The 13,059-nt window shown below is 37.4% G+C and overlaps 1 protein-coding gene across 8 annotated transcripts in view; it reads right to left on the bottom strand.

Moving 5' to 3' along the window:
- The window catches only part of TANK (TRAF family member associated NFKB activator), a 104,507-nt gene that overhangs the window by 65,019 nt on the left and 26,429 nt on the right, over window positions 1–13,059 (bottom strand). Inside the window, exon 2 of one of the 8 annotated variants that reach the window (XM_090280259.1) lies at window positions 12,887–12,982. The exons of 5 other annotated variants lie outside the window; for them this stretch is intronic. In XM_090280259.1, coding sequence (XP_090136385.1) covers window positions 12,887–12,968 — 82 coding nt within the window. In that variant the 5' untranslated portion in view covers window positions 12,969–12,982. Of the gene's footprint in view, window positions 1–6,675; window positions 6,711–12,886; window positions 12,983–13,059 lie in introns of those variants that run through there. 2 more of the 8 variants (XM_090280292.1, XM_090280277.1) reach the window with 2 other exon arrangements.

Genomic DNA, 13,059 nt, shown 5'->3' with positions numbered 1-13,059 from the left:
TCTATTCCATTCCCTCCTACCATGATCCCCAATTCCTATATCATCTCCCTCCCTCTCCCCACTCCCCCTCCCTGTTGACCTCCCCCCACTATGCTTCCCTTACCCACAGTTCCTTTTCCACTCTCGTTGCCTGTTTCGTTTGCCTTTGTTTCATCTCCCTATCTTCTGTTATTTAAACCAGTCCCTTTAACTTCTCATATAACAGTGGTTTGGATCTAATGAACTCTTTCAGTTTTATTTTGTCCTGGAAACACTTTCTCTGTCCTTCTATTCTGAATGACAATTTCGCTGGATAGAGTATTCGTGGTTGTAGGTTTTGGATTTTCATTACTTTGAATATTTCTTGCCAGTTCCTTCTTGCTTGTAGGGTTTCCCTTGAGAAGTCAGCTGATAGTCTAATTGGGACCCCTTTGTACATAATTCTTTTCTTCTCTCTTGCTGCTTTTAAGATTCTCTCTTTATCTTTAATTTTTGACATTTTGATTATAATGTGTCTTGGGGTGGTTCTCCCTGGGTCCAGTCTCTTGGGAACTCTCCTTGCTTCCTGGACCTGCAGGTCTATTCCCTTCCCCAAGTCTGGGAAGTTCTCCTTTATTATGTTTTCACTCAATTTTTCAAGTTCTAGTTCATCTTCCTCATTCTCTGGCAAACCAATGATTCTTATGTTGGGCCTTTTATAGCTGTCCCAGAGGTTTCTGATCGTCTCATTGTTGCTTCCTATTTCCTCTCGCTGCATTGGTTGACTGCTTCTTCCTTCTCCATATTCCAGTTTGTTGAAATGAACTCTGGATTCCTCACCATCTGTCTCGTACGTGGTTTTGTTCCTTTCGTTATGAAAGTTTTTCGCTTCTTTCATATCTTTTTCCTGCTCTTTTGTGAATTCTGTAAGCCACCTGATAACAATGGCCCAGAACTGAGCCTCTGACAGGTTTCTTATCTGTTCATCTGTCAGGTTCTCTATCTGCTGTCTGGTGAGCTGCACCACCGGGATCTCTATAGTTGTTTGCCTCATTTTGACAGATGCGTTTTGTTTTCCTGGGCTGGCTGTCGGGGGCGGTGCCTGTGTACTCGTAATGACCCAGCGACCGGCGCCCTTTGGCATCACAAGTCAGCGCCCGGCGCCTGTCTGCGACCTATTTCGCAGCCCTGTGGTGCTTTCTTTCTTTGGGGGCGGGGGTCCAAAATGGATACACACAGTTATTCCGCTAGGAGACCGGGATCCGTCCTCCCGCGCCCCTGGGCCTCACTGTTCAAGGCGATGCTGCGACTGCTCTCCCCAGCGCCGGAGTCGCGCACCGGCAGGGGCTTGATTGGAGTCGCGCCAAGCCTCCGGGCTTTTTCGCCGCCCCGCCCCCGCCGCCGCTCCGCAGACAGCTTTGCCTTCTTTAACTCTTACCTGCCCAAATGGCACCGCTGGTTTATAACTTCATGTGTTGGGCTTCCGTGTAGCTTTATTTTCTGGAATTTCTAGTTATCCTTTGTTTTGAAGTAGTTGTATTCCTATCTGGTTGTAGAGGGAGACCTAGCGTGTCCGTCTAAGCCTCCATCTTGGCCGGAAGTCCTTGAATGTAATTTTTAAGTCTTTCTCTTCCACTCTACCAAATTTATAAAATAAAATAGTGTCACTAATGATCTTTCACAAGAGTAGGACACTGTATTTATCTTTTGGTCTTAACCAGAAAAGTGTGGGGAAAAAGAAACCCTTCAAATAATCTGAAAAAAGTCCCCCAAATAGAAGACAATAATGTAAGAAATGTCATAGACTGCACCAGATTCATGAAGAACAACTTTGTTCCTGAAAACAGTTAAAATCTCATGAGTTAAGATTAGGGGTCTCTACAGAATCTCAAGTCATTTACTATTATAAAAGGAGAGAACTTGCCCTGGCTGGGTAGCTCAGTTGGTTGGAGCATTGTCCTGTACACCAAAAGGTCATGGGTTCAATTCCCAGCCAGGGCATATACTTAAGTTGTGGGTTTGATCCCCAGTTGAGGTGTATATGGGAGGCAACTGATTAATGTTTCTCTCTCATGTCAATGTTTCTCTCTTACGTTGATGTTTCTTCCCCCGCCCCCCCCCCCCATTCCATTCTCTCTAAAAAGCAATAAACATATCCTTGGGTGAGGATTTAAAAAAAAGAGAGACAACTCTTCTATTAAAAGAGTTAAACTTCAGGAGATAGATAAAGGACCTTTTCACAAAAAGGCCTCTTCTTTTCTCTTAAATTACAGTTTAAATTGCTGGCAGTCATTTAGCCTTGAGAATATTACCGATGATAAATGTAAACAGGCAAAAGTCTGTGTAATTATAAAGCTGTACTCTGTGCTCCTAACCACTGGCACAGGACTCTACAGCTCTTCATACCCTCACTTTTAATTTCCCTGAGGACACCTACAGGCTGTTAGGCAAACGACTACAAGTCAGAACTTGCTTTATCACAAGTAATTGTGAGAACTCCAATAAGAAAATAAATAAGGTTTCAGAGACTTCAAGATCTCCATTTCCAGTCATTCCCAAGATATTTACGGTGTGACTTTAAATGTACTAACATGGTAAAAGTTTAAAACCAGACACACTATTTTTACACCATGCAACACACTATATTGCTCCAACTGTTGAATATTCCCAAGACAGGACCCAAAAATCCCTGGTTGGCCTGAGAAACCAACCTTTCAAACCTGTATTTGTGCCCAAATTATCCAAATGTCCGCTCTTTTCAGGGCCACACCAATTTTTTCTCTAATCTGAATGTTCAGACCTAGTAAATCCTGACACTTGTGGTAGGGAAGTAGAAGTTTATTAAATTTTTTGATTTGCTATATCACTTCCTTTGGTATCTGAAAAAATAAAAAAGATACTGTAAGATAAAGATTCCAGCCCTGACTGGTGTGGTTCAGTGACTGAAAGCCACCCTGGGAACCAAAGGGTCACTGGTTAGATTCCCAGTCAGGGCACATGCCTGGTTTGCAGGTCAAGTCCCCAGTTGGGGGCACACGAGAGGCAACCACACATGATGTTTCTTTCCTTTTCTTCCTCCCTCTCCCTCTCTAAAAAATAAATAAATAAAATAAAAAGATTCCAAATTTAATTTTTAAATGATGCCACATCTGTGTGAAATGTATTAATTTCTTTATTAAAACAATTGGTAGGTTAGAACCAAAATTAAAAAGCCTAGTCAACCAAAGATAAAGTCAGAGTTAGCATACAGAATACATGTTGAGTCCAGCATGCTTGTTGATGAGAGTGAGCAAGTCGTTTAAGCTTTCTGTGAACCTCAGTTCCCTCATCTGCCCCAATTTAGAACGTAGGGGTAGATAGAGCATGCTGTAGGGTTTCCAATCAGTCAGTACATTAGAATCATTTAGTTAAATAAAAAAAAAGATCAGCAAACTTTGTCCAAGCCTTCTTGAATTATACCATATTTGGGGCAGGGGAGGGATGTGGTTAGGTAAGAGGGAGAAGCAAATATAAAACAGATTTAGAATCACTCCTCTAGGGGGTCTGTTACAACAGGGAAAGCACTGTACTCTGTAAAACACAAATATGCACCAAGGCAGAGAAATAGCCTTTTGCTCCACAATAATCTGCTTTTTGAATTGTTGCAGGAGAAGCGTATAGAATTTGAAAACAAAAATAACATTTGCTAAGGTAGAAGATGTTCTGTAACTAGAAAACTCTAACAGTTCAAAATTGTAACCCACCCCACTCTTCTTTTGATATTGTTTCTGTAAGTGCTGACTCTGACTAATACGTGCCTTATAGATGAACAATACGTTTGTATAAGAATCCTAGGAATTAACTTTGAAAGATACAAATCCTGACTTTCAGGCATCCCAGCTCTGGGAGATTTGCTGACCTTCAACCATGGAGCCAGGATGACATGAAGCCAGATGACGTGAATCTATGATGACTAAACTAGGATGCTGCACACGGAACCACTACTTGTCTTATGAGAATGGGCTGTGCTAGTCTGTACATAGAGAACTTTGCAATCCCCTCCCTAGATCTCTGCTCTGTTCCCCTCTCCCTCCTTATAAAAACCTCTGCTTCCACTGAGAGGCGGAGATGGGTTTTGAGACGTGGGTCCCCCATCTTCCAGGAGATGGGCTTCGAGACACAAGTCCCCCATCTTTCAGGAGATGGGCTTTGAGATGTGAGCCCTCCATCTTCCAGGTTACCAGCATCTGCAAATAAACCACTCTCCTTTACATAAGCATCTGCCTCTCAAATATTGGCTTTTGTAGCGGCAGGCAGCCTGACCTGCTGTCAGTTATAGGTTTTTTTGTTTTCTTGGTTTTTTTTTAAAGGTAGTTTGATACTTTGGCAGATGGCCCAGAGAATAGCACTCTAATGATCCTGGTTCCGTAAAATTTCCACAACTCATCAATCTATATAAATGTTTTATATCAAGCAGCAGTGGTCCTTTTAACATGATGCTCCCCTACCAATACTCTCATCATCTCAATTCTATTTAAATTCTCAAACTACTTACAGATAGTTGAGAAAAGACATAAATCCCAATGGCATGCCTTCAATCTCAAAGAGGCACACAGCCATGGAACAGAAGGACAATTTCAATCTTGTGTTTAAATGGCAAAACATCCTAACAATGAAGGAGGTGGCTCCCTATTTTTCTCATGGGAAACAGGAGGGAATAGAGGTAGGGATTGACACCTATTGCAGTAACATTACTTGCTAGATGTTTTACATAAACTACCTTATTTTAATCTCCCCTCTGCAGAAACATATATTATCTTCCCTTCCTAGATAAGGAAACAAAATCTCCAAAAATTTAAATACAATGACTAAGGTCACAGAATTAGAAAATAGAAGACCCAGGTAAATTCGGGTCTCTCTAATGTATAATCCAATCTCTTAGCTCTTTTCACCCTAATTCAGTTTTTATCTTTTAAATCAAAGCTATATTTTAATTAGCCAAATAGCTTCACAAGGCTTAAGAAAAACAATCCCTTACTCCCCTCTCCCCATTTCCTGCCTCACTCTGGCAACCATTTTCAACTCTTTTGGCTGATTCTTTCTGGTATTTCTTTCTGTACTCTAAATAATATACTACTCATATTGACACTATTATTTTTCAGTTTTACTTATCATCTCATTATGCAAAATAAGGATTAAGCTCTTTAACAACCTCCCTCCTCATCTCCCTGTTTGATTCTTGGTTAGAGTAAGCATTCAGCTTTCATTTTCTTATGACAATGTAATGCTATTCACTGCTGAGCCTTTTAATACAGCGGTAGGCAAAAGTATTCTATTATTTACTTTTATTACAACTTTAAACCTACTTTTGCCCACCCTGTATATTATAGCTCCTTTCCTTTTCTGAAAAACTTTTTTCCTAAAAAAACTTCTTGTTTGCTTTATTATCACTAACACAACTCTTTAATCCTCTCACACACTTCAGTTATTCTATCATTTCATCTTAGAAGAATCTCTCCTTGAGCTTTCAGACTTGTTCCAGTCTAGACTCGATCTCTATGCCTGAAGGCTTTCCTTTTATCCATCTCTCTCTCTCTCCCTAGGTGAATCCCTCATTTTCAGTTTCCCAAATCTTTACCTTTTTTTTGTTTTCTTGTCTGTGGAGTCAACCCTCCAAGAGCTTTCTGAGAAAATGTTTGTGTAGTAAATTTTCTGAGATCTTGCATAACTGAAAATATCTTTATTCCACTCTCAGATTTAATTGATAATTTCCCAGGTTAAGAATTCTACGTTGGAATTATTCCTCAAAATTTGGAAAACTCTACTATGCTCTCTTCCAGCTTCCATTTATTTTTGCTGAAATCCAGAGTCATTTTGATTCCTGATTTTGTACTTAACTCATCTGGAAGTTTGTCCTTCAGTTCTTGGAAATTTTCTTGGGCTATTTCACTCCTTCTGTGTCTCTTTCTGGGAATCCTATTATATGGAGTGGTACTTCTGAAGTGGTACTCTAATTCCTCCCAGCCTCCTTCTCCTTTTTAATGAACTTCTTTTCCTATTTTATAGATAAAATATCTTCAGCCCATTGTCTTTCGCAATCAGTATTATGCTGCCAAGTAACAGGTAACCAATCCGGAATAAGTAAAGTAATAATCAAGGTAAGTAGTGGTGCTTGTGGAGCTCCACTGAGGCTGGGACTGTGTGAGTCAAACGATGTTCCACCTCCAACTGTCCAGTTCAACCAGAGCAGAGCAGCTCAACTTTGATTATTTACACACACACACACACACACACACACACACACACACACACACACACACACACCAAGATTGAAAAGAATCACAAGCTTAAAGGTAGATTTCTACCACCTTCATCCCAGAATGATTTATAATGACTTATGATTAATAAAGCCTACTTTTTGTGGGGTGGGAGAAAAGTGTGAGTGATTTGAAAGGTAGGAAAGGGCTCCTCTGCTGGGTTTCCCCTACAGCTAAGACTATTCTAAATCAGTGTTCATATTCGTATTAAAAGGTCAGTTTAAATCTAAAGCAGTTTCAGGATGGAGGAAAGAAATCACTTTATCTAAGTGCTACCTCTTCCACTCTGCCCTAAAAAAGAAAGTCATCTGTTTTTCCCACCCCCTTGGGATATGAATTAATAGAGTTCAGATTCTATTTAAGAAAAGTTGTCACCTTAGCAAACGAAGAGGTGACTAAGTGAGTGAGAGATACCTCTTACCTTTTCTATATCTTCATTCTATGTTGGCCTCCTCACTCACAAAAACACATGAGAAAAAAAAGCAGAAAATAAGTCAATAATGTAGTATATACAAATAAATAAAAGGACATACTCTGTCTCAGAGAGTTAAGATAACCCTTTGAAGACACTTAAAAGTACATGTGTTTTCCTTATTTGAAGAAAGGAAATGGTTGAAAACTGTCACCTGTAACATTTACTTATGGTTATTTCCCACTTTTAAGAGAGCAGCCAATTCCCCAAAATGACAGCTTGCATTTCTAGTCTCACTTTCCAGGTTGTAAACTTTGGTTATGCAAATTTGTGCTTTAGTTGTGGATATACCTATAGCCCACTGCACTACACTAGAACTTTGTCCCAGTCAGACAGCTGATATAATAAAAAACTTAAATATCACAGATCCAGCATTAACAGATTGGATTTTGCATTTTTTCCATAAGCTGGTTGGCTAAATGCCTCAGAATAAACAAAGTAAGGCAAGGTCACTGATCAAACTGAAAGCTCCCCAGACCAAGTTCTCCATTTTGCTGGATGTTAGAACTTGGTGAAACTTTTTGTGCTATCTTTTGAGAATTAAAAGACTTTGCAGTCAGAGACCACACCCATGCGTCTCAGCTTTGCTTCATTTCCTTTTTCTTTCTACCTGTACTTTATTTCATACTGTTTATCAAATTCTATGGGCTGATGTACACAACTAAACAATATAATATCTTAAGAGAAACTGAGCATGTGATGTTCAACCCCTCAGAGGTAAACATAGACACGGCACTTCTCAGTTAGCTTGCTCAGCTATGCAAAGAGTATCCTCTCCTCTGAGTAGGTGACATGTTAGAATCTGAAGACAGGGCGGGTTATGCAGTTTAAAAATGGTGATTGAATATTAAAAATCTGTTTCATAAGTCATATAAAGTAGGGCTCTGCAGAATATGTTTTATTTTATTAAATCATTTTTTATTGTTATTCTATTACAGTTGTCCCAATTTCCCCCCCTTTGTCCTCCTCTGCCCGTCACAGCTCCCACTCTCACAGTCAATTCCCACACTGTTGTCCACATCTGTAGGTCATTCATACATGTTCTTTGTCTGGTCCCTTCCTTTTCTTTCCATCATTATCCCCCTCTCCCCTCCCCTCCACTCTGGTCACTTTCAGTCTGTTCCATGTTTCCATGCCTGTGATTCTATTTTGTTCATTATTTTAGGTTGTTCATTAGATTCCTTTTGTAGGTGAGATGATATGGTATTTGTCTTTCACCTACTGGCTTATTTCATTTAGCTTAATACTCTCCATTTCCATCCATGCTGTCGCAAAAGTTAGGAGTTCCTTCTTTCTTTTTGCTGCCTAGTATTCCATTGTGTAAATGTACCATAGTTCTTTGATCCACTCATCCACTGATGGGCACTCAGGCTGTTTCCAGCACTTGGCTATGGTAAATAGTGCCACTATGAACACAGTGCATAAGTTCTTCTGAATTGGTGATTTAGGATTCTTAGGGTATATTCCCAGCAGTGGAACTGCTGGGTCAAAAGGCAGTTCCATTTTTAGTTTTTTGAGGGAATTCCATACTGTTTCCCACAGTGTCTGCACCAATCTGCATTCCCACCAACACTGCACTAGGGTTCCCTGTTCTCCTCATCCTCACCAGCACTTGTTGTTTGTTGATTTGTTAACGATGGCCATTCTGACAAGTGTGAGGTGATATCTGATTGCAGTTTTAATTTGCATCTCTCTGATGGCTAGTGATGTTGAGCACCTTTTCATGTATCTATGGGCCCTCTGTATGTCCTCCTTGGAGAAGTCTCTGTTTAGATCCTTTGCACATTTTAATTGAATTGTTTGTCTTCCTGGTGTTGAGTTGTATGAGTGCTTTACATATTTTGGAGATCAAACCCTTGTCCAGTGTATCATTGACAAATATGTTCTCCCACATAGTTGGTTCCCTTTTCATTTTGGTGATGGTTTCTTTAGCTGTGCAGAAGCTTTTTAGTTTGATGTAGTCACATTTGTTTATTTTTTCCTTTATTTCCCTTGGTCTAGGGGACATATTGACAAAAACATCGCTGCGTGGGATACCTGAAATTCTCCTACCTATGTTTTCCTCTAGGACTTTTATGGTGTCACACTGCAGAATATTTTTGAATAGGGGTACCACAAGAGTAAGTTTATACTCTGTATGAGGAGGTGTAAGAGAAGACTGTAGGAAGCAGGGGAACATATTACAATCTAATATTTATGAGATTTCAGTGGTTATCAAAAAGGAAATATGGCTTTAAAAAGGTTGAGAAACATTAATATTAAAGGAAAGGTAGTTCTAGTTTAGGGACAGCAAATATATGAAGTCATGAAATGTCACATAATAAAAGGCTCTGAATAGTAAAACTATTTAAATATCCCATAATAACAGTTGATTTTCTTCAAGTAATTTTAAATAATATATTGTCATGAAGGGACTTGAGTCCCTGATTTCTGTCCTTTTAGCAAGTCTCTCTCCATGGCAAAATTACCTGATTGTTCTGCCGCTCAAGGGAACGATTCTCTGTATCCCATTCTACACAAATACTTCAAGGATTCTTATAAACTTCTACTTACTAAGTAACCATCAAAATGGAATTCATATATTTTTTCTTAGTTCACTCAACTTTCAATATTTCCTTACTGCAATGACTTGAAAGACAGATTTTATTTTCACTATTAACAATTTATTTTCAATAAACTCTTTTTGCAAAGAAAAAATATTGGTGGTAAGTGAAAGCTACTGCAGATCATTGATGCTCAAACTGTTTACTCTCACAATTGAGGATTGATAATTAACATCATAGAGAGTATATTTCTGAAGGTAAAAGAAAGAAAAAGCAAGTTACTATATAGGACATTTCCCCAATAAAACAATTATCATTATTACTTAGTTCCCAAACTTTTCCTTAAAAAATAAGTCCTTTTTAAGAACTGTTTTTCTTGGTTGCAAAACAATGTGAATACATTCAACACTACTGATCTGTACACTTAAAAATTTAGTAAAAATAGCAAACTTCATGTTATGTGCATTTTACCATAATTAACAAAAAATGTTTTTAGTCTACGTATTGAAAAACTATGACACATATATTACATAGGTCCCAAAGACTTAGCTTCAGTTTTGCAAGGAACCTGGTACCACTGCCTGTTCCAATCATCTTAAATTTTTTTGAACAGTTGTCAAATATTGCACCTCGTTTAAATGACTTTGTACACTAATTAGCCACCCACCCACAAGGCAGTTTATTCCATATTTTCTGTCATCCTTTGTTGTTGTTGTTGTTAATCCTCATACGGGAATATGTTCATTGATTTTAGAGAAAGAGAATGAAAGAGATAGAGAAAAATTGATGTGAGAGAGAAACATTGATCCGTTGCCTCTCATAAGCCTCCGAACGGGGCTAGAACCACGATTTTGACATGTGCCATGACTGGGAATTGAACCAGCAACTTTTTTAGTGCACAGGAAAATGCTCCAGCCAACTGAGACACCTGGCCAGGGCTGTTATCCTTTTTTTGAGGATGACTCAGAATTTTGGTCCTGAACTACAAAGAGAGTTTTGGTACCTACTCTAGATAATTATCTTCTCTTTCCCCATGACTGAAAACCATAACACAAGCATAGGAGATAGCAAGGGAAAAATGGCAGTCATGGCATAAATCCTACCGGATATAGAAACTAAAACTTGGATTGATATACTTCAACACAAGTGAGTTGAAATAAAACAGTAATATTCATGCTTATAAAGTGTTAGAAAACAAAATGGATAAATAGTAGTAACAGCTAATCAGCTAATGCATCACATCAGAATAGTTAAATGGTGATATTTTACATCAACAGGCGATTTTCTATTTTCCTCTACCATTTACTTTTGGATAATGGATATGGTTTCAACAAACATGCAGTCTTTGTTATAAAGCACATCCTCAAATCATGTCAATAATTATTTTTTTCTAGATTAACAGATAATCAATTAAAATACTCAAATATCCAACCATTCACATAACGTCTATATCACTCTGCGAATAACACTTATGAGTGTTTTGAAGTATTATCCATAGTTCACAGATGTACACTGCTAAATTATATGACCTGCCTAAAGTCATATCCTTAAAAGTAATCAAAGTGTTTAAAATAATCATTTATAGAAGTTAATGACTCTATTAAAGGTTACATAATACATTATTATCCACATATTAACAGTAAACTATTAGTCAAGTAAAATGGTAGGCTTTGGTTAGATGGTTTGTATTCCTTAGAAGCCAGCCCTGGACTGTGAGAATGATTTCCACTTCATACAAGCATACTAAGCTGTGTATTTTCTCACCCCCTCATTTTGAAACCACTTTATGGGATTTGTCTACAGTAGAATGTCAGCTTGGTTATCACTTCTAAAGGAAGAAATTTCCCAGCAAAAATGGGAAGTTAATGAGAAAAAACTGAAACTGATGCTCTTCCAATTGAGTTTCACTCTTGGTTTAGTTCAGGGCATAGAAGAACTTACCCATGTAGAAGCAACACCCTTTCTTTTATTTATATAACTGGAATAGAGGAGAGAAAGAGAAGTAATACATTTTATTATCAGCCTCAGTCTACCAACAGCATTTTCACTAACCATAAAAAAAGGGGGTAGGGGGAGCTAGGAATAAAAATGACCAGGATCAGTACAGCAGTTCTCTGTTGTCAATATTAGTGGTGTTTTAAATTCCTTTATTTATTTTAAGGAGTTTTTGTTCCCTTTTTAAAGTTCTGGACCTTTCTGCTAAATACAGTTGCTATTTTAAGAACAATGTACTTTTAGGCCAAGATGGTTTCATGAGTGAACTCTTTCGGACCTTTAAAGAACAGAGATATATTATAATATCTACATTACTTCAGAGCAGAGAAAGAAGGAACTCTTCGCAGTTCTTTTTAGGAAAGTGGCATAACTTCGATATCAAACTTTGGCAAAGATGACAGAAAAAGACTACCGATGAAACTCAATTATTGATTTTAAATAAAAATGTTACCAAAAGGAACCTATATGCTTAAATATTATATCATGACCAGGTGTAAGCTTGGTTCACAAACTGGAAACCTAGAAACCTACTAAAATAACTTACCATCCTAATCAGTCAAAGAAGAAAAACACATGGAAAGTCCTGACAGATGCCAAAAAATTCAACTTTCAGTCCTGATAAAAATGTATAATTAAATAGTAATGAAAAGCTATCATCTTAAGAACAAGAAATATATAGACCAAATGAACAATCAATGTATATTATTTAAAACTGCTCTCAAAGTGCTAGCGAATGGAAACAGACCAAAACAAACAAACAAACAAACAAACACAAAAAAACTTTGGACGTAAACCAAAATCCATTCTCTGCAAAAATCCTAGTAAGCTAGAAACAGTAAAGAAACTTATTTGATAAAGAGAATTTACTGGAAATTAAATAATAGCTAAAATCCTAATAAGATTATTTTAATGAAACATAGTTTATTTTAGATTTTATTGAAAGATGGTGTAATAATATCCTAGAAAACTTTTAAAGACCAATGAAGAGGGACTTGCTTTATGAATTACTAAAATAAAAGCAAGTCATTTTCAAAGAGATTAGTATTTGTATAGAACTAAGCAATAGAAGAATAAGAAAAAGAAAAAAATTGCCCTCGTACACATTTTTACTATTTTAAGGTACTATTATTTCTAGTTAGTTGGGGGAAGAAATTGATTTCAACAATTGATTTCAGGAAAAATGACTAAACATCTATCTTAATGTACAAAAATAACTTTCAGATGTTTTAATGAGTAAAGCACCAAAATTATAAAAAGAATTAACAGATAATATAGGAAAACATTTTGATAATTTTAAGTGGGGACTGCTTTAAGCAATACTAAACCTGGGCATTTTAAACCAAAAGACTGATAGTTCTAGAAAATATCTGCCATGTATTTCACAAAGGATTAATATATCTGTATCCTAATGAAATATATTTTTTAAGAATAAAGGGAAAAATATATGGACAGGCCATTTAAGAGATGGTTAACTAGGGTACAGTACACCCATGCTGACATTAGGATAAATTAGCGCTACACGGCATGACCTCCACCATCTATTTTTTATCTAAAAAAGCAGATAATAGAATGGTATGCATATATAATCTCATAAGAAAATGAAATAAAACATGTTTATGTACCTATAAAGATGTGAAAGGCCTTGGAGTACCTACGGTTGGAGCTAGGGCTGAGAAGTTTCATTTTCATACAAGCTTGCATCATTTTAGGGTTTCCTCCTGTCCCAAAAAATGGGGACAAAATAATTTTCAACAATACAGTGCTTGCTTGTCTGCTACCCCTCGTTTGAAATATA

The sequence above is a fragment of the Furipterus horrens genome, unplaced genomic scaffold (assembly GCF_987537825.1).
Source record: "Furipterus horrens unplaced genomic scaffold, mFurHor1.1.pri manual_scaffold_1, whole genome shotgun sequence".
Lineage (NCBI taxonomy): Eukaryota > Metazoa > Chordata > Mammalia > Chiroptera > Furipteridae > Furipterus > Furipterus horrens.
This window is presented reverse-complemented; position numbering and strand designations above follow the sequence as displayed.